Source organism: Ictidomys tridecemlineatus, chromosome 3 (assembly GCF_052094955.1).
Source record: "Ictidomys tridecemlineatus isolate mIctTri1 chromosome 3, mIctTri1.hap1, whole genome shotgun sequence".
In the NCBI taxonomy this organism is placed as follows: Eukaryota; Metazoa; Chordata; class Mammalia; order Rodentia; family Sciuridae; genus Ictidomys; species Ictidomys tridecemlineatus.
Genome location: NC_135479.1, coordinates 165882715 through 165903521, shown reverse-complemented (window position 1 = coordinate 165903521; position 20807 = coordinate 165882715). Strand labels below are relative to the sequence as shown.

Here is a 20807-nt window from a genome sequence, read left to right as displayed (position 1 = left end):
AGTTTCCTTTTTATCCTGAATATTTTTAGTGTTTATATTTATGTTTAAGTCTTCAGTGTACCTAGAATTTATTTTTGTGTTTGGTGAAAGATGGAAATCTAATTTTTTATTCCATACAAATAAGGAATATAGTTGAATAAGTTAAAAATTTAAAAGAGGCTCAGGAGGCTGAGGCAGGAGGACCACATGTTCAAAGTCAGCGTCAGCAACTTATTGAGACCCTAAGCAACTTAGTGAGACCCTGTCCCAATATTTTAAAACAAAAATTTAAAAGGACTAGGGATGCAGCTCAGTGATTAAGTGCCCTTGGGTTCAATCCATGGTACTGGAGGAAAAAAATTAAAAGAATCTGGGGATTGAGTTGAAAGGAACATTTCAAAATTTTTGCAGATAAGTTGTGTGTACTCTTACAACATGTTTTGAAGTAGGTATCATTGTAGAACAATCAAATCCAATTAATTAACATATGTATAACCTCATATAATTGTCAATTTTGTGGTGAGAATGCTTCACTTCTACTCTCTTAGCATTTGTCTAGTATATAATACACTTTTATTAACTATAGTCACCATATTATACAATAGATCTCTTAAACTTATTCTTCTTTTCGTACTGAAATTTTGTATCCTTTGACCAATATTTCCCCATCCACTCTAAATGTATTTTATTCTGATTAAAAATACCAATTTCCCAAAATATCTACATTTTAATTCTTTACCTCCCTAAAAAAAATTAAAAGGTGAAAAAACAAAAATTATTAAAAAACAGCTGGAATTTGCCAAAACACTATTGTAAGGAGAAAATTTAGTGCAATTATCCTACAAACTGAAAATCAAGTAGACCAAAAAAGAGAGCAATCTCAATAATTTAATATATTTCCATGTATGTTTAACTTTATTTTTAGAGAGAAAACAGGTAACAAAAATTACTAAGTGTCTAGAGAGTCCTTCAAAACATGACCATTTATTAGATTACAAAAAAAACTTGTATATTTTATAAAATAAGTTACATAACACATTATATATGATTACAATGCAAGAAAACTAGAAATGAACTATAAAGAGTAACACAAATTAGATCCAATTAGAACGCTTAAAACATCATCACTAGGGCTGGAGATGTGGCTCAAGTGGTAGCGCGCTCGCCTGACATGCGTGCGGCCCGGGTTCGATCCTCAGCACCACATACCAACAAAGATGTTGTGTCCGCCGAGAACTAAAAATAAATATTTAAAAAAAAAAAACACATCATCACTAGAGAGGAAATTAAAATATGGATTGCAGGTTACTGGAAAATTAATGGAAATGATCTATCACAATCTATAGGAAGTGAACAAAATAAAGAAATGAAGAAAAATAGAAGTTAGCAAATGTTTGACTTGGTCAACAAAATGAAAAATTGATTACAAGAAAAGACTAATAAAATAAACAAGCTCTGATAAAGTTGATCAAAGAAGGGAGAAGAGAGAGAGAAAGAGAGAGGAAGAAAACATGAAAAAAGAATATCTAAAATTGTGGAGATTTTTTAGAATTACAAGATAAGCATAAATGTTATTTTTCCTAATGAATCTGAGTATCTATGAAAACAACGACTATCTCATAAATTCTTGTAGGATTGAGGAAAAAGGTGAATAGGGACTCTCATTTGTTTATTTTTAAAATTCTTTTTAGTTATGTACAACACCAGGATATAACCTAACATTATCACAAAAACAAGGGACATAACCCTCTCCAATTCAGTCCCCAGTGTTTACCCTCTGGTTGATTTTCAATCTATTTACCTTTTACTTTTTTTTTTCTTAATTAGTGCCCGGTGGATATACCTGATGCTGGGACCCACCCTGCCACATCGATGCATGCGCATATGAAAGTTCACTCGGAATCCTTCCATTGCTTTTTACTTTTTTCTGTCCCTTCTTGTTGTTTGTTGACCATTTGTACTTCTTCCTTTGAGAAGGAAGGGTCTGTTTAGTCCTTTTCCCATTTATTGATTGGGTTACTTAGAGTTTTTGATTTTAACTTTTTTTAAATTTCATGCCAAGTACGCCATAACATTGTATTATTAGGGTACACTGTGTCATCAAGTGTCCATGAAGAACAATTTAGTGAGAGTCAATGTGCCATGCAAAAGGAAACCCACGTGTTTCTTTCCAAGACGAGGCTAGGACAACATGGCAGGCAGAGGAGCACACCTTGCTGGGCTCCCACTCAAATCACATGGCTGAACAGACTGGTCTCATGGCCACCTTTGCATTGCAACAACAAATATATGAAAAAAAAAATTTCAACATCTCTAGCAATGAAAGAAATCTACATTGACATTTCATCTCATACCAGTCATAATGGCAAATAATAATTGTAAGACTGGAAGACGCTGCACCACATGACACAGATCACCAAAGAGGTTTCCGCTTTATTACAAAAGGCTGTGTGTTTCTATAAGCCTAAGGAGAGGTCACAGGGCTGAGATAGATAACAGGTCGCCCGTTTATTGGCAAGCTCTTCCAGATGTCAGTTCCGGAGCCCAAGAAGTTAATTCTAATTGGCGCTAAGGCTTCCCACCAGCAGGGTTTGAACATTGGTCATTAGACGCCATGCTGGGGTTTTTCTCTGGGGTGCTGCTGCCGATATATGTTTATCCAACAATAATAATTAAAATTTTGGCAGAACTTGAAATTGGTGCAACCACTCTAAAAAGCATGTGGAGATTCCTCAAAAAACTAGGAATGGAACCCTCATGTGACCCAGCTACACCACTCCTTGGTATATATCCAGAAGATCTAAAATCAGTATACTACAGTATTGCAGCCACATCAGTGTTCATAGCAGTACAATTCACAATAACCAAGCTATGGAACCAATGTAGGTGCCCCAACAGATGAGTGGATAAAGAAAATGTGACACGTATGCACAGTGGAGTATTATTTAGCATAAAGAAGAATGACATTATGGCATTTTTTGGTAAATGGATGAAACTAGAGACTATCATGTTGAGTGAAATAAGATAGTCCCTCAAAGTCAAAGATCAAATGTTTTCTGTGACATGTGGAAACTAATCCAAATAATAATAATCCAAAATAAGGGGTAAGGGAAGTAAAGAAAAAAAAAAGAGAGAAGGAAAGAAAAAAAGGGGGAGAGGGAATTTCATCAAAATAGAAGAAAGATCGTAGAGTAGATGTAAGGAATTGCATAGGCATTATTGAAGTGTGAGCAACTGCATAGAGATGTGAATGTCCAGGATCTAATACTAATAGACCCAGGGAGGTCTGTCTGTTCAGATTCCTCTTGGCTCTCTGGGCAGCATTCCTTTCTTCTTGGGTTTGGAGCAGGACTCTCTCTGAAATGGGGGTCTTATGATCTATCAGATCAAGTAGGTCAGAGAATTTCTTGATGGCCAGCTCTGAGATAGAAAGGTGGAGGAAAACTAGCATTTATATGACTCATCTTGGGAACAGAAAATTCTAGTTTCTATGCCTGTCTTGGATAGGAAGTTAAGAGCCAGGAACCATGGATGACAACCAAAATGTGTATATCATAATATCACAATAATATATTGCAATTAAATAAAGGCTCAGACTGCAACTGGGTCCACTATACCTGACTCACATATTAAGTAATCATGCAGTTCAGCAATGACATGGAATTTTGTTTCTTGTTTGCCCTACAGTTTGTTTATGTTTTTATTGTCTCTCCCACAGGTACTAAGGCATGTGGCTTTGTACTATATCAAAACAATAAGCTTTTTCAATCAAAAACCTTTACAGCTAAATCAAATTTTAGTCAAAAAATTATCTCAAGCAAAGTGAATGAAAATGAGCAAGATCAGATTGTTTCTGTTGACATGGTCTTTAGCCCAACGGTGAGTGTTCCTGGTTACAAAAATAGAAAATTCAGGCCACTCTTGATTACAAAAGCAGGCATAATTTGGTTAAAAAAAAATCCACAGGGGCTGGGGTTGTGGCTCAGTGGTAGAGTTCTCGCCTAGCATGTGCGAGGCCCTGGGTTTGATCCTCAGCACCACATAAAAATAAAATAAAGGTATTGTGTCCACCTACAACTAAAACATAAATATTAAAAAAAAATCCACAAAAAATCTTTTTGAAAGATTTTTCAAAGTATTCATTTAATTTAAATATTTCTCTCACCTAATCTTTTATCAAATTAGTTAAATGCAAAGTTAGGTAATTTGAATTTTATATAGTTTCCCTCCACAATCTATAATAAAAATGCTAAATACATATGTGATTTTTGTTATAATTATCTTTTTTTTTTGTACCAAGGATTGAACCAGAGGTGCTTAACAGTGAACCACATCCTAGCCCTTTTTATTTATGTATTTTTATTTTGAGACAGGATCTCTCTATATTACTTACAGCCTTGCTAAGTTGCTGAGGCTGGCTTTAAACTTGCAACCCTCCTGCCTCTACCTCCAGAGCCACTGGGATTACAGGCCTTGCATATGCCAATGTGTCTGGCTGTTGTTAGATTTTTTTTTAATTGATCATTAAAATATTAGTAATTGTAATTGTTCTGTCAATTCACAGTACAATAAAAAAGAATACCAACTCCATGCCTATGCCTGTGTTTACTGGAATTTTTTAACAAAAGATTGGGATACCTATGGTTGTTACAAAGACAAGGGTACTGATGGATTCCTGGGCTGCCACTGCAACCATACCACTAACTTTGCTGTGTTGATGGTAAGGATGCACCTTGTAATCTCTTAACAGATGAGAATTTTCCTTACACACAATTTTGGAGTTGACTTTGGGTTTTAGCTTATGTAGATTCTCACCTTAGATTAAATAGAAAAATCAGAGTATGGAGTGTTAAGACTGAAAGGAGAAGTGCTGATAAAAGCAAGTGACATAGATCATTGTGGTCTTTTTGTTTGTTTGTTTCATATTTTATTACATCAATGGCTTGAAAATTTTTATTAAACTTCAGATATTGGAAATGGAAAAATGAATTTGGCAGATTTTCATAAATGAGTCACAGATGTTATCATTCATTGGCTAAGCAATTATAATGCTATGAACATTCAACACAATGAATATGCTGAAATAGAAAACAGGCAAAAAGAGAGCAATGTGGTCTTAAGATAGATGAATTCAGCATTGGGAATGGAAAGTGAACCCACGTGTGAAATAGGAGCTGACAGACTCTGTTCCACTAACTCCCATGTTCTGAAGTATGAAGCTGTTATGGTCAGAGGTAAGGCTGAATAGCTGTGTGTTGAGGACAGTTTCAATGCATAGTTGTATGTGTGCAGTTTAAATTAGTTACCCAAAGTTTTTTCCATTGGTATTGTCCAAGTTATAAGTTTTGGCTGGAAGATATAAAAGGAAGTCTCGAAATCATTCCATTTGTCTTGTAGTTCCTCTGTGTATTCCCTAACCCTTTTAACTCCAAACCTATCCTGTGCAAGTAACTGGTAACAGTTATGATGTACAGTGTATATGCATTTCTGAAAATTCTTGGATGGTCCTTTTATGATGGACTTCTGTATGTTCATTATCCTGAAACTAATTATTCTGATGAAATGATGTTAACTTACATACTCGATGGAATGTTTCCGTTTTCATTTTCATAAATTCATAGTATCATTGAGTAGCTGTGTAAGGCCCAGGTTGCTATATTAAATAATACAAGATATTTTGTAATAATTATCTTTCTCCATTTTTTTGACATCACACTTCAGCTATTTCTTCTCCTTAATACCTGATTCTGCCTCAGTGCCTACCACCCACATTTGTAATTGGTTTGGGGTTGTGAAAAAAAAAAAAGAGCTGATTAGAATTGCAGTCTAATCTAATATGAAAGTGGGTAGGCTCTGAGTGAACAGATGATTTTTAAGATCTAAAGATTTTTAAGATCTACAGAGCCTACGATTCTTTGTGCATCTATTTAGTAAACTACAAATGATAATATGAAAACTTTGTTTTATTTTTTCAAATAAAGTTTATTTTTTCCTACAATAGCAATACATACCAACTGCATAAAGTATAAAAGTTTACCTAGTAAATAGAATTTTACAAATATGGAATAATGTATATGATAAATTAAAATAAAAATTTAAGCATAATCCTATAATATTAACAAATCCCTATATTTTTATACAAGAGACATAGATAATATTTATAAGCACATAAAAATGTTAACTGCTAAGAAGAGAGGATTCCAGAGGTAGGGTATTATGTGGGGTAGCTGTCAATAAAAGGAACATATATACTTTTATTATAGTTCTGTATTACTTTCATATTTTACAAATGAGCATCTGTGGCTTTTTAATTTTAACAATTTAAAAAACCAACAAGTACAGATAAGCAAAAAGAATTTTTAGCCATCACTCATTTATTATTGTTACTGCTGTTGTAGATTTCTAAGAGTGCTTACTCACATGGAATATACTTTTCTATGCATATTCACTAATATACTAGGATAGATTATATTTCATGAAAATTAACCTTTTTAAAAAATTAACAAGATTTTATGAGCATCTTTTCTTGTTCATGAAAGTATTTCTGCAGCTTTAATGCATCAGCTTAGGTGTGTTTGGATGATAGCAACACAAAAATAGTATGGTATAATGGGTAGATAATGTAACTCTAGACAGTTTAGATCTATTCAAACAACTTTGACTTTAGACATAAAGGGAAAATACGTTTATTTCTCCTAACTGAATTGGCTAGATAATTATTCTCAAGTCTCTGCTTCATGTAAATTATTTGGATGTAAGAGGATAATTTATTTCATTTAAAAATATATCAATGGTTGTATGAAAAGAAGAGATATCTGGCAACTCTGATTACTTTGATCCACTTAACTGTTTGTGATTGACTTCTATTGACATTTTGGAGATGGCTATTTTAAAATATTAATCGATTTATCTTTCAGACTTTCAAAAAGGATTATAAGTATCCTGAGTCACTAGACATACTGTCCAACATTGGATGTGCCCTGTCCATTACTGGTCTGGCTCTCACGATTATTTTTCAGATTGTCACCAGGTAAGGGAAAAGGAAGTGCTGCTTATAAGGGAAATTGTGAATCATATACAAGTAACTCTGCATAGTCTCATCAGAATGCAGTCTTTCTGAACTGGAAGGGAACTCAGTTCAACATGCTCATTTTAAGAGGAAGACACTCATACCAGGAGAGGCTAAGGGATATATGCTCAAAAAAATATAACTACAAAGGTGGCAAGTGCCTTGAAAAAAAATTGCATCCCTTATAATTACAACTTTGTCATGTAAAATTAATGGTCCCACAACTCACAAATGCCACACTTCCTTAGTGTTGAGTAGACCCATGTCTACTAATTTGCATTGTAAAGGAAAAATGTCTCTGAACAGCAAGTTTTTGAAAATAAGACAATTTAAAAATACACTAAGTTTTCAAATGGTGAACATCTCTCCCTCCACCTTAGCTTCCTCACTCAGTGTTCAATTTTGCATGCCGTTTGTTATTTTTTATAATCTGTAATCTCTTATAAGATTATTCATTTATTTATTTACTTGTTTACTGTTTTCCTCATTGGCATCGGAATGTATGACAGGGACCTCCTCTAGTTTCGTTGCTGTCATTGTTTGCTTTGCTTTGTTTCCATCACTGTACCCCTGTGCATGTAATTGGCTGATAGTAGAGCTGTATCTGAGGAATGGATCTTTTGGGCATTCCTGTCTAGGTCTCCTTGAAAACTAAAGATGTCTCAAGATGAACTCATCTTTCCTTTGGAATCTCTTCTCTCCATTCAATTCACTCCCAAGTGTTTTCTTAGATGTGTAGAGTCAGATTTTTTTTTAAAAAGTTATTGCTGGTTTGACTTTTTCATGTTGTTTTCTTTAAAAAAAAATTAAAAACCTACAGAAAAGTTGAAAGAAAATGTTGACCACTCATATAGATGTCACCTAGATTCACTAATTCTTAATATTTTGCATTATCTTTTAAAGTTTTTTTTCCTGAATTTCCAAAGTAAGTAAGTTGTATACATCATGGTTGTCATCTCTGAATTCTTCAAGCACATGTTTCCTAAGAAATGCCTTGTTTAAAGTAGTGGCTGCCAGATATCCATATTGTCAAGGCTCCTTCTCTCCTGTATGTCAATGATCAGTAATCCACGAGGAACTGCCTTAAGAATGTGCAGTGTTCTTTTTCCCAATAATCTTTAACTCCATTGTTTATCCTTAACAGAACAAATGATTGCATTAGTGATTGAAAATTTATGATTTTTCTAGTCTGTCATTCTTCCTATGTTGATTTGCTAAACGCTTTTGTAAAGCACATGCTCCCCAGGGCAGCCAGCCAGGAAGAAATTCTTATGCTGTGTTGTCATGTCTCGGTCAGTCTTTTTTCAATCAAAGAAAGATGATATATCTCATCTTTCACTCTCTTGGCTTCACACTGGAACCAGCCATTTCTCCAGAATACAGAATTGCTTTTAATTCTTATTCTTCTCCTTTCATATTAAATGAGTGTCTTGCCATTCATTTAAATTTTTTTTTATCAACAGCTTACTATGCATCAATCATTTTGCCAAAAGCTGAGTATAAAACTAGGAACAAGACAGATAAGCTCTCATTGCTCATGAAGCTTAGATTCTTGAGGGGCAGATCAAATACATGCACAATAATAAATATAAAGTTACAAATTGTAGCAAGTGCCTTGAAGGACAATACTATGGAATTATGGATTTGTCACTGGTTTCTTTGCCTGAATATCATTACTTACATTAACCATCAGAATTTTTCTTCCTTTAACATTTCCTTGCACAATTCTTCAACCATAGATGCCACTAAAATTCATCAGAAAACAAAAACAAAAATAATGACAAAATTTTATTGATGTTTAAAACTCTTGAATCAAATCAGTTTTTATGCTCATGGACATGTCATCATTTAATAATTTTACATAAAATATGCTAATATTCTATAAGAAGGCCAGACTATTTGAAAATTTCCTGTGGATTACACTTTACTTTCAAAATTAGATAGAATTTAGGAACTAATCTTGCTTTTATAGAAAATGATTTTTTTATAGCTTTTGCAGTTTTAATTTTTAAACATTTCAAAAGACAATGATGTTTTGACTCATTGAGGAAATCTCAACTAAAATGTCAAGAGAATGGATTGAGTTATGTTTGGATATAAACCTTTCATTCAGTGTAAAAATCCAAATCTGAGAGGTTATAGTGAAACTTCATAAATTCATACAGGACATATAATAGACAAACAGATATGTTCACCAAATTCTGAGACATTGAGAATAGAGAGGTACTTGTAGATGTTATAAATTTAAGGATAGTAGTAAATCTAGGGAAACAGCTATATGAAGAGAACTTGTCGTCTGAAAAATTCAGAAGGCTTTCAGATAGTAGTGAGCAGGGATTTTTATAATTTTCACTAGTATAGAACTATAACCCACAGTCTACTAGCATAAACAGAGTTGTATACATATTTCTTTATTACACAAAAAGGAAAACAATAAATGCATAGTAAAGACAATATCATACATTGATTTTGAAATCAACGTTTTTAAGGGAAATCTTGCTTTCTCTGCCAATCTGAAGATGCACATGTGGGCCAGCACAGAACACTTATATGTCCCACACCACATGTACCCCTACCCCCAACATAGCACACCACACAACACATCTCTCTCTCACACACACACTGTTTTCTAAATTACTGGTAAACAAGAACATCCTGCAGACAAAACCAGAAAAAAAAAAAAACTTTCCTTTTGGAGCAAAGGCATCAGGTAAATATAAGGCAGGAATAAAAGGAGTTTTGAAGAGCATTTAGTTCTGTTCCCAGAAATTATATCTTTAATGAAGGAACAGTTCTTGGGCATATTTTATAGTAAAAGGACTGTTCAGAACATCTTGACCATTTGATAATAAGCAAAAATTTCTCAAAGTATAGTCCTTGGAACATTAGTCCTTCAGAGACACTTAGGGAAAGAGGGTTCTGAGAAGTCTTGCAGAAAAGACACATGGAATTTTGTTATGTATAAGCCATTCAAAGAGCTAGTAATCATCAGGCTACTCAAATCTAAAGAATAGCATATACAGCAATAGGCCATGAAACAAATTTAAAATATTTTTGCCTGATTTAAAATATTTATGAAAGCCTTGTTCCTTAAATGAAACATAAGCTAAATATTACATAATCTTGTTTTAAACAAATCACATGTTTATACTTACTTAAAATTATATTTGGCTTTATTTTAAAATGTGTGAGTTTTAAAAATAAGCTACCATTAAAAACTCAAGAGACTTGTCTGAATGCAAATAAACATGTGTTTATCTATTAATGTGTAATTCTATATTGTGAAACAGAAATCTCCATTTAGAATCTTTTCTATATAACCTTTATGTATGCTTGCAAATCCCTAAACCTAAGTGGCTTAGAATAATAATTTATTATCACTAGTGATTCTATGGCTTGCCTAGTTGCCTAAATGATTCTTCTGCTAGTCTTGCTGGGTCTTCCAGGAGACTGATGTCAGATGGTGGCTGGGCCAATTCATCTGGAAGCTCACCCCTGTATTCTGAGGCAGCTGAATCTTTCTCCCTTTCCATGTACTCAGAGCAGCTCCATGTGGTTTCTTCAGTATGGCCGCTGAGCCTTTTCTGTGGTGTCTCAGAATGCCAAGGAGAACAATAGGAAAATTTCTCAGGATGCTGGGTTATGACTTGTGTATTTTATGATGGCTTTGATATAAGATAAATGTATTAAAAATTTTGGACCTACTTAAAAGTTCTTCTGGTTTGTTTGTTACCTGGAATTGAACCCATGGGTGCTTCACCACTAAGCCACATTTCCTGTCCTTTTAATTTTTTTTTTTTTTTTTTTTTGCGACAGCGTCTTGCTAAGTTGCTTAGAGCCTCACTAAGTTGCTGAGGCTGACCTTGAACTTACTATCCTCCTGCCTCAACCTCCCAAGTCACTGGGATTATAGGCATACGCCACCACACCTAGCTTTCTTCTAGTTTTTTCTTTCTTTTGAATATTTTTTAGATGTCAATGGATCTTTATTTTATTTATTTATATGTGGTGCTGAGAATTGAACCCAGTGCCTCACACATGGTAGGCAAGTGCTCTACCACTGAGCCAAAGTTAAAACTTTGTTATGGGCCATGAAATTATTGTGGACCCTAAGCATTATGGTGTCTAATGGAAAAGCCCATCCCAGCTGCCAGGCTTTCTGTTGTATTCTTGATTCTTGGATGTATTAGTTACATCAAGGTAGAGGGCAGGTCTGGGAGAAATTACACAGGGCATTTAACACTGGAATTAGGGTTCACTAGGAGCCAGTTTGGGAGGTTAACTATTGCTTCTGTTATAGTTTAGACCTAAAATGTCCTGGAAAAGTTTATATATTGAAGGCTTGGTTCCTAGCTGTTGGTGCTATTGGGAGGTGGTAGAAGCTTTAGGAAGTGAGGCCTAGGGCTGGGATTGTGGCTTAGTGGTAAAGTGCTCACCTAGCACATGTGAGATGCCAGGTTCAATCCTCAACCCATGTAAATAAATAAATAAACAAACAAACAAATAAATAAATGTATTAAGTCTACCTAAATGAGGCCTAATTGAAGGAAGCAGGTCCCTGGGAGGGCCTGAAAGGGAATACTGGGACTCCAGACTCTTCCTTTCTCTTTACTTCATTATGCTCTCCCTACTATGAGGTTCTGCCTCACCACAGGCTTAAAAGCAGTAGAACCACTGGGCACAGTGGCGCAGGCCTGTAATCCCAGCGGCTGGGGAAGCTAAGGAAGGAGGATCACGAGTTCAAAGCTAGCCTCAGCAATGTTGAGGCGCTAAGCAACTCAGTGAGACCCTGCCTCTAAATAAAATACAAAATAGGGCTGGGGATGTAGCTCAGGGGTTGAGTGCCCCTGAGTTCAACTGAGGTACACCCTCTGCCCCTACAAAAAAGCAGTAGAGCTGTATGGCTATGGACTGAAACCTCTGAAACCATGAGCCAAAATAAATGTCTTTCTTCCTTTTAAGTGATTCATATCAGGTATTTTGTCACAGTGACAGAAAACAGACAATTTTTAATCAACAGAGTTTCAAGAAAGGATGCATCAACCTGTTCCCTGTAACTCACTACTTTGTAGAAATGAGAAAAGAACACACCATGTTTTTCTGGTGCCATTAGGAAGGTAGATTTACCCGCTGGTCTGTGAGTTGAGCTACGAGTTGGAATAAGAGTGGGTAATAATATCCCTTTACTTCCTCACAATTTCACTGGTGTTTATTTTTCTTGGAATTGTATTGCTTTCATTTAATCATTTCTACTGTTTATTTTTAGGAAAGTCAGAAAAACCTCAGTCACCTGGGTGATGGTTAGTCTGTGCACATCGATGTTGATATTCAACCTGATTTTTGTGTTTGGTATTGAAAACTCTAATAAAAACTTGAGTAGAAGAGAGAGTGACATAAATATTGACTTTGGTGATAATCAAATGCTCACAGAGGACACTATCGAAACCCCGAATCCCTCATGCACAGTGATTGCTGCCTTCCTGCACTATTTTCTGTTAGCCACATTTACCTGGAGTGGACTCAGTGCTTCACAGCTTTATTTCCTTCTTATCAGAGCCATGAAGCCTCTTCCTCCACATTTCATTATTTTCATCTCATTAATTGGATGGGGTAAGTGCTTGCATCTCCACTTACTCAGTGGGATAAGCAATTTTGATGCAACCATTTAATTTAAATGAACACCATTTGAAAGTCTTAATATTTTAAGACCTTGATGAAGGGGAGTAGAAAATAGAGCAATCACTAAGAATTCTCTCTGTCTAGAGGTTTACACTCCAGTGAAGGAAGTAGATATGATGAAGATAAGTATACTAGATACATCATCAGTAACTCAAAACTTAATTTTAAAAAATATCTATTAATGTATTTGAGATGTAGACCATGAATAGTTAATTTCCCAGCTATTTTGAAAGAAATGTTTCAAGAAAGATAATCAGAGTGATCCTTTAAGAATAATTATTTGAAAAGTTTATTAAGTTAGCAGAAATAATTGTTTTAGTGATATTCAAATTTCAATTTATTCAAATGAAAGAGGAATTAAGCCATGTATGATGGATATTGTGGTAAGAGCTACAAAGAAATCAGAAATAGTATAGGATTAGTAGGTATAGCTAACACTAAAAGAGAAAAGAAAGCTCAGAAAAATTACGAATACTGATGACCTGCATTTGTGGATCAGTATATTGTCCACAGTGGAAAGAACAAGGCATCCTGAAGAGGGTCTGATGTCTAATTCATTCATGATATTTTGTAATTAATCCCAGTATTGGATAAATTATTAATCTTGTGCCTCTCTTTGTCTCACAGGAACACCAGCTATAGTAGTGGCTATTACAGTGGGAATTATTTATTCCCAGAGTGGGAATAATTCACACTGGGAATTAGACTACCGGCAAGAAGAAATGTGAGTTTATATATTTTTTTAAAAGTCCATTTATTCAATAGATGGTGACTCATCATATGTCCCTGTACAAATGTATCTCACTTTATAATTGTCATATTGTCTCAAAGAACATTATATTTTTAATGAGGCAGCATGGACATTTCCTAGTATAAATTCTTTCATAAAGGAAACAATCAACTTCTAACTTTGTAAATCTGAACTCGTTTATATGAGGTTTACCTTCTTTCATTAGGTATGAAAATCATGTGGCACAATACTTATGATCCATAGTAACTCCGTTTCTTTGTTTCCTCATCTAGAAAATGGAAATCACAATAATAGTGACAGTGCTCTAGTATTACCTTGAGTGGTCAAGCATGACTCAGCATGAATAATTAACTGTTTATAGTGAAAGTACTCGGGTGTATGGTGTTTGCTTTTTACGTGGGGAGGGAGAGAAGAAAGCTGAGCTGAACTGAGAGTCAACTCTTTACATGCATTTCTATTGCTGAATGGCAAGAACTCATTAATTTATCCTTCCCTCTCATTTTATAAATCCAACCATTATTATCCTCAGATTCCACCTTAAGTTTCAAACCAACTCATATTAGAACCAGACTCTGGAAAGTGTAGAAGAACACCCAAGAGGAGACTGCGGCTCTGGGACCTGGCCATGCCAGCTTCAGAGGAGGCAGCTGGCTGCCTGGCCAGATCTCCCACTCCCAGACACTATTTTTCTCTTTGTTTAAATAGGGTTCAATATCTTTTAGAGTTTTAAATTTTTAATTCCACAACTAGAGATAAGGGATAATGTGCAGTTATCTCATAAGGGAGGTAATTCACTTTCAATTACATTATTAATTTCCTACCTTAGCCCAGGCACAGGTCTCAACCACTCTTGTTAAAGCTATCCAGAGAAATTAGCCAATTAATTTAAATGTATTCACATTGGACTGTGAATAATAAAGAGCAGATCCTTTCCTGAGTACAGTGTTAGATGTTGGGGACAACACTAAGTGACTGATGATAGGAGAAGTTGGGAGGAGGAAAGAGTGTATAACATGTATTCAGTCCATCTTCAGCCTTTGTTCCCCACCTTCTACCCTATGCACAGACATCACAGGTCACATTTCTTTAGGATATGCTGGGAAAAGAGGAGGAATTGTTTTTGGTCTCCCAGTAGTGGTTTTCAGTGTTCTGTGCTGTCCTGCCTTGCTCCCAGCTCTGCTGGTCCTGCCTGAGAGCCTGACGGGCTCCCTGATCTACTGCTCTTTCTGCTTGGCACAGTGAAGGCATGAATGCAGAGCAGGCCACACTTCCTTTTAACACTCTGCTGCCTACTTCTCTATACTACCACCACGTGGGTGCTTTCAGACTTTCCTGAAGGGGAAGGTTGAGACTAATCATGAGAGATTATACCAACTTGGGGGTAAATTTTCCAAGCGTCTGCTCTAAATGTTAAAGTGTTTTCTCCCCACAGTCATGGCAAAATTTCACACTTCACCCGAGGTTCACCTCTGATGCTGTGTAGGTCTCAGGTCCTTAACTTTTTCAAATCAACATCCATCTGGTGACTCTCCAATCTCATTTTTAGGAACACCGCTTCATAACTATAAGGGTTAGTCTCATTCTAGAATCCATACCCTTTCTTAGCCATCTGTTTCTCAAAATCTGAATCATTCAAGTCAGAATAGCAAAGATGGGGTGTTGTGAGAACAAATCTAGCTTGACTACCTTTTGTTCCAAGTAGGGCAAAGGATAGAGGAGGCAAGGGTCCCCTCCTAATGCATGCCTCCTGATGGACATGGATACCAAAGTGCATGGCTCTTCCAGCACCCCCTTAAGTGTGAGGTTCCTTGGGAGTCTGACAGATGTGTGTATTCATTCACACACACTTCTTTTGGAAGTACAGCACCATTATTGGACATGCCAAAGGATTTCTAATTTTTTTTTGTACTGAAATGTTATTATTCACATGATTAGAAATCACATTTCAAATCTGAATAGCCTCCTAGGAAACTCATATGATGTTCAAGTCTCTCTAATGAATTTTAAAAATGAAAAGGCATGCCTGCCTCCAACAGATAGAATAGGTCTATGCCTGAATACAATAGGTACACACACACACATACACACACTCCTCCCTCACCTCCCACTCTGGCCCCAGTACAAATAGAAATTCTGAAAACTTGTATTTTCTAAAGTCTAAATAGCTATTTCAGGATTGGCAAGTCTGCCTTTTCCCAACAGAGCTGAATTGACAATTTTCTTTCTCTGTCTTTCCCGCCCTTTTAAATTCTGTTTCTCAAGCTTGCCTAGATAAGAAATAGGCCCTCCTTTCTTTTGAAAAAATTTAATAGCCACATGCTTAGTTGCCAGAGGTTTCTAGAGATTTGAAAGTAGTTCTCATCAGGATTTTATTAACTTCTAAGCCAAGAGCCTTCAGATTTCTTCTGTGTATGGGTTTGTGAGGTGCAAAAGTGGGAGGAATTTTGTCCTCCAGTCACAGGGGAATGAAAAGGGAAGCTAGAAGTCCTGGAAACATTTTTTCTCCTTCTCACTATTGTATTTAGGAGTGGACCCATTCTATCTGTTAGAGGCAGGCATGCCTTTTTAAAATTCATTAGAGAAACTTGAACGTCATTTGAGTTTCCTAGGAGGCTATTCAGATTTGAAATGTGATTTCTAATCATGTGAATAATAATATTTCAATACAAAAAAATTTAGAAATCCTTTGGAATATATAATAATGGTGCTGTACTTCCAAAAGAAAGAAAATAAATGTTAATTTAATGCCAGCTGTGGGCTCGGCTTTTTCTTAATACCAAACTGCCTACCTGACAACTCTGCTTGGCTGTGTAATAGACATCTCCTTGTCTTCCCTCCCAAACCTGCTCATCTCATCATATTTCCTATCTCATTTAATGGTAATTCCATTTTTCCAGAGGCTCAGGCCAAAAATTATAGTCATCCATAGTTCTTCAACGTCTCAAATCCAACCCATCAATAAGTCTTCTTACTTTTAAATACGCCTGGAATCAGACTTTTTCTTAGCATCTGCTTCTGTGGTCCAGGCCACTCAACTTACTGCAGTAAATTCCTAGTTTCCTATTTTTGCTCACGCCCTTCTAGCATCCCTATAGTAATGGTTTTAAAACTCAAAACAGATCAGGCCATGCCTCTCCATGTTATCCAGGGCACAAGAATTTGCCTGTAAATCCCCCTATGTGATTTAAATCTTTCCATAAACCCCAGTCATGAACTGTGTCTCAGCCACATCAGCCTCTGTGTTTCTTAGGCTGTCACCTCAGGGCCTCTGCACTTACTGTAACCTCTAGCTGGAATACCCTTCCCCCTTATCTACTTCTTGAATTTTGCTCAAGGATCACTTTTTTTACATGCAGCTTTCCCTGACTACTCTATTTAAAATCAAACATTCTTCTCTCTGTCTCTCTCTCCCCATATATGTATTTGAAATGTGATTATATATATATAAATTTCTACTCCTATTGTTCCTTTTTTCTAAAGCACTTATCACTGACATACATTTTGTTTGTTGTTTTACCTAGATCTGTGCACTACAATATAAATTTAGGAAGGGATTTTGTTTTGCTCACCGCAAACACTTTGGTGTCTAAAATAGTGTCTGGTGCATAGCATAGACTCTGTAAATACTTCTTAATTATTTCAACAATGCCTTGGCAAAACAAACCCCCACAACCTGCATCATCAAAAGACAAAACAAATAATCCACAAAAAACAAAAGAGGTACCATGAAATTAAATAAATTTCTCAAAGTCTTTATAAATATTAACATTTGAAAATGTCCATCAATGTATTGGAAACTGTTTAAATAAGTTATGGCATATAAAAAATGATGGAGTAATATGCAGTTATAAAATTAATGAAGGTACTTTTAGTGTTCTGCTATAGAATGACCTCTAAGATAGTTGTTAGAAGCAGATGTTGATGTTTATTTAAAAATCAAGAAAAAATGTGCATTTTTTGGATGTATTTTGAGTCTAAATCTGGCAGGATATATAAGAAACATTGATTGTAATTAGGTAACTGAAAATATTGCCCATCTATGTCCACTTGTACCTTTCATATATTGAACCTCCTGGATAAGCTATATATTCAAAAGTAAAATGAAAACAATAACTTGCCTAAAGTCAGAAACCTCATAAGTGGCAGGGAGTAACTAGGACTGTCTGGCTCCAATGTCCACTTTCTTTCCGCTAACCCTCACTGACTCATAGAGAAAGATGACTAGAGAAGTCCATACTTCACTTTTCTAGGGGTTTGAATTCTCAAAAGTAATCTCAAATGTATAAGATGCAAAGACATGTAGACTTTTAGCAGGTATTTCAGTGAGTAAAGGTCAATAATTTTAATAGGACAAGGAACAAGTATTTATACTTTTCAAGGTCTGCTGAAATAATTTCTTTTTTCTTCTTAGCTGCTGGCTAGCAATTCCAAACAACAATGACTTTATAAAGAGTCCATTTTTGTGGTCATTCCTTATACCTACAATCATTATCCTCATCAGCAATGTTGTTATATTTATTGTAATCACAATTAAAGTGCTGTGGAAGAATAACCAAAATCTGACAAGGTAAGATTCTCAGTGAGTGGGAGGCTTTCAGGCAAGAGGAGGATAGTGCCTGGGTGCCTCAAACTCTGAGACAAAGGCAGGGGTGTGTGGCATTCAGGAAAGATTTTCTTAAAACCTTTGATTTATAAAGTATATCTTCTTATTTTCTAACATCAGTATTGCAATGTGAGTATACTGCACACCTTTGTGTTAGATAAGCTCTAAATTTCTAAACCCAAAGATTTTCAGGAAAACTTTTCCCTCCAACTCCAAATATTCAAGAAATTTGAATTATTTGAATTACAGAAATGAAAGGGTTGTGAGGAGATGCAGCTTCCTGCGTTTTTATTTTATAAATCAGTACCTGTAGTTTTTATTTTACCAGCATGGCTTGAATTACACAATGGCTTTACATTTTTTAATTACTTTCAAATATATTTTAAAAATGGGAGATTTCACTTAAAATTTGTATTTTCTCTTGAAAAAAATGGGAACACCTGGCAACACTTTGTGAGGAAAATGTGAGCCTGCAGATTTCCTGCAGATGGAACCTGTGCTCTCTGGTTTACCAGTTCTGTTCTCACTGCTCCTCTCCTTACGCTAACCTTTCTGGCCCTGATAAGCATGTGCAGTATTACCTCTAATAGGAGACAAGAGCTTTCAGTTGAAGAGACAAAGAATAGAATATGTCAAACACATATATTCTTCCCCCACTTCCAAAGCACCAATTGGCTAGAACACAGTGCTAATGAAGCTATGAGTTCAGATTTAATTCTGCAAGGCTCTGCTCATCCCAAGTATATTTACTGTATAAATATTTGTGAATTTACAGTAAACTCACAAATGGATTTACTTGGTATGAACTGATGAATGAAAACTACCATTATTTAGTGAGAATACAATCTTGAATATGTGCTTTACCAGTTAAAGGTCTTTTCAATTTGAATGTTATTTCACAATAAGGGGAAATATGGGGAAAATACCATCACTGTTAAACATTAAAACCTATGTTTTAGTAGCAGTGCCAGAAAAGTGTTAGTGAAGTCTTCTTAGCCTAATTGCAAATTTGTTTTTATTTCCTTTATACAAAACAATATGTTTTTTGGTCCACAGACACAAACCAAATTTGTATTTTAAAATTTTGACTCACCAATAGCTGATGGTTCTTAAATTGGCTTAGTTATGATGAACATATATGATTTCATTGTTTAACAAATTGTCTTCCATATTTCAGTTAGCTACATAACAAATTTCTCAAAAGTTAATGGCCTAGAATGAAAAATATTTATTATTTGTCATGAATTTTGAGTGTTGGCTGAGTAGCTGTTTGGTCTTGGCTGACTCAAATGCTGATGAATGATCTTGGATGCCTTACTTCATGTCTGATGATTGGTGGTCTGGGCAGCAGCTACTCAGTCGGAAAAGTTCATCTCAACTCCTTATTGTCTTTCCTCCTCCATTAGATCAATCCAGGATTTTGAACATAGTGATCTCAGGTTTCCAGAGAGCAGGGAGAGAGGATAAAGTCTGATGAACTAATTCTTTCAGATCTCTGCTTTTGACATTTGTTGATGTTTCACTGGCCAAGTAAGTCACATGGCCAAGAGCAGAAGCCAGTGATCTAGGCTTTCCATGAGAGGGAACATCATTCCACATCTAAGTAACATCTATTTTATCAAGACATAGGAAGGTTAAAGATCACTATCCCCCCCCACACCAAATAAAAACATAAAAGAAATTCATCACTGACACCATTACTCTAAATTCCATTCTAATGAAAAAGTTGATTCTTAGTGAAATTTGCCTGCAGTAGTATTTGAGGAACTGTTTCTGCCTGAGCTTTTAAAAAGGTATTAGGTTATTTTTAAATAAAGCTTGCTAAATCAGGTGACATGGGTTTAGCATCTTTGATTTTCCAACTGAAAATAATACCATTAAATAAAAAATGTAGATGAGTAGCTGAATAAGCATGCTAAATAGGGGTAATAATGATATTGATAAATTAAAAAATATATTTTATTTCTTGTTTTCTCTCACTTAGCACAAAGAAGGTTTCATCCCTAAAGAAGATTCTTAGCACATTATCTATTGCAGTCGTTTTTGGAGTTACCTGGATTCTGGCATACTTTATGCTAATTAATGATGATGACATCAGGATTGTCTTCAGTTACATATTCTGCCTTTTCAACACTACTCAGGTATGGTATGAACTAGTCTGAAATCACCAGAGCACCTTGCAGTGGAGCGACGGTCACCCTGGACCAAAGTTTCCTTCTTTTAAAACTCTCTGAAGGTCATTGCTTACTTACATTTAAGAGACTCTATTTTCAATACATTTTGTGGGAAAGGGAAGGAAAGATCTTTTTGACTTACCATATAACTTCCTGGGCCAGAGGTCATAGAATATAATTGCTGTAGGGTAGAGCCGCATTTGTCCCTGTTCCTTCTCTCTGAGTAGAAAATATTTTGTCAAGCAACTGGCTTGGGAAACACATCCTTTTCTTTTCTCCATTGAAACAGATTTATGAAGTTTCTTATCATAGTTTGTATGGACAATGTTAGTAATTGCTGAAGCTTGAATCCCTGTGAGTTGATTGAAATTTTTTTGGTTCAATTCTTTTCAATTTATTAAGACTAGTTTTATGGATCAATACTTGAGCTATCTTGATGAACAAAATTTTTGCCCTTAGGGAAAAAAAATGTGTGTTCTGTAGTTGTTGGATGTAAGGTTTGAAAAACATCAGTAAAGTCAAAGAGTATTAGTGTTGTATGGATTTTCTCCC

General features: G+C 35.4%; 1 protein-coding gene across 3 annotated transcripts in view; it reads left to right on the top strand.

Moving 5' to 3' along the window:
- Adgrg7 (adhesion G protein-coupled receptor G7) overlaps window positions 1–20807 on the top strand; it is a 60145-nt gene that overhangs the window by 26871 nt on the left and 12467 nt on the right. For all 3 annotated transcript variants that reach the window (XM_078044370.1, XM_078044371.1, XM_040268286.2), the window contains 7 exons: window positions 3698–3858; window positions 4544–4699; window positions 6897–7009; window positions 12315–12658; window positions 13355–13451; window positions 17890–18045; window positions 20066–20222. In XM_078044370.1, the coding sequence (XP_077900496.1) occupies window positions 3698–3858; window positions 4544–4699; window positions 6897–7009; window positions 12315–12658; window positions 13355–13451; window positions 17890–18045; window positions 20066–20222 (1184 nt within the window). The remainder of the gene's footprint in view (window positions 1–3697; window positions 3859–4543; window positions 4700–6896; window positions 7010–12314; window positions 12659–13354; window positions 13452–17889; window positions 18046–20065; window positions 20223–20807) is intronic.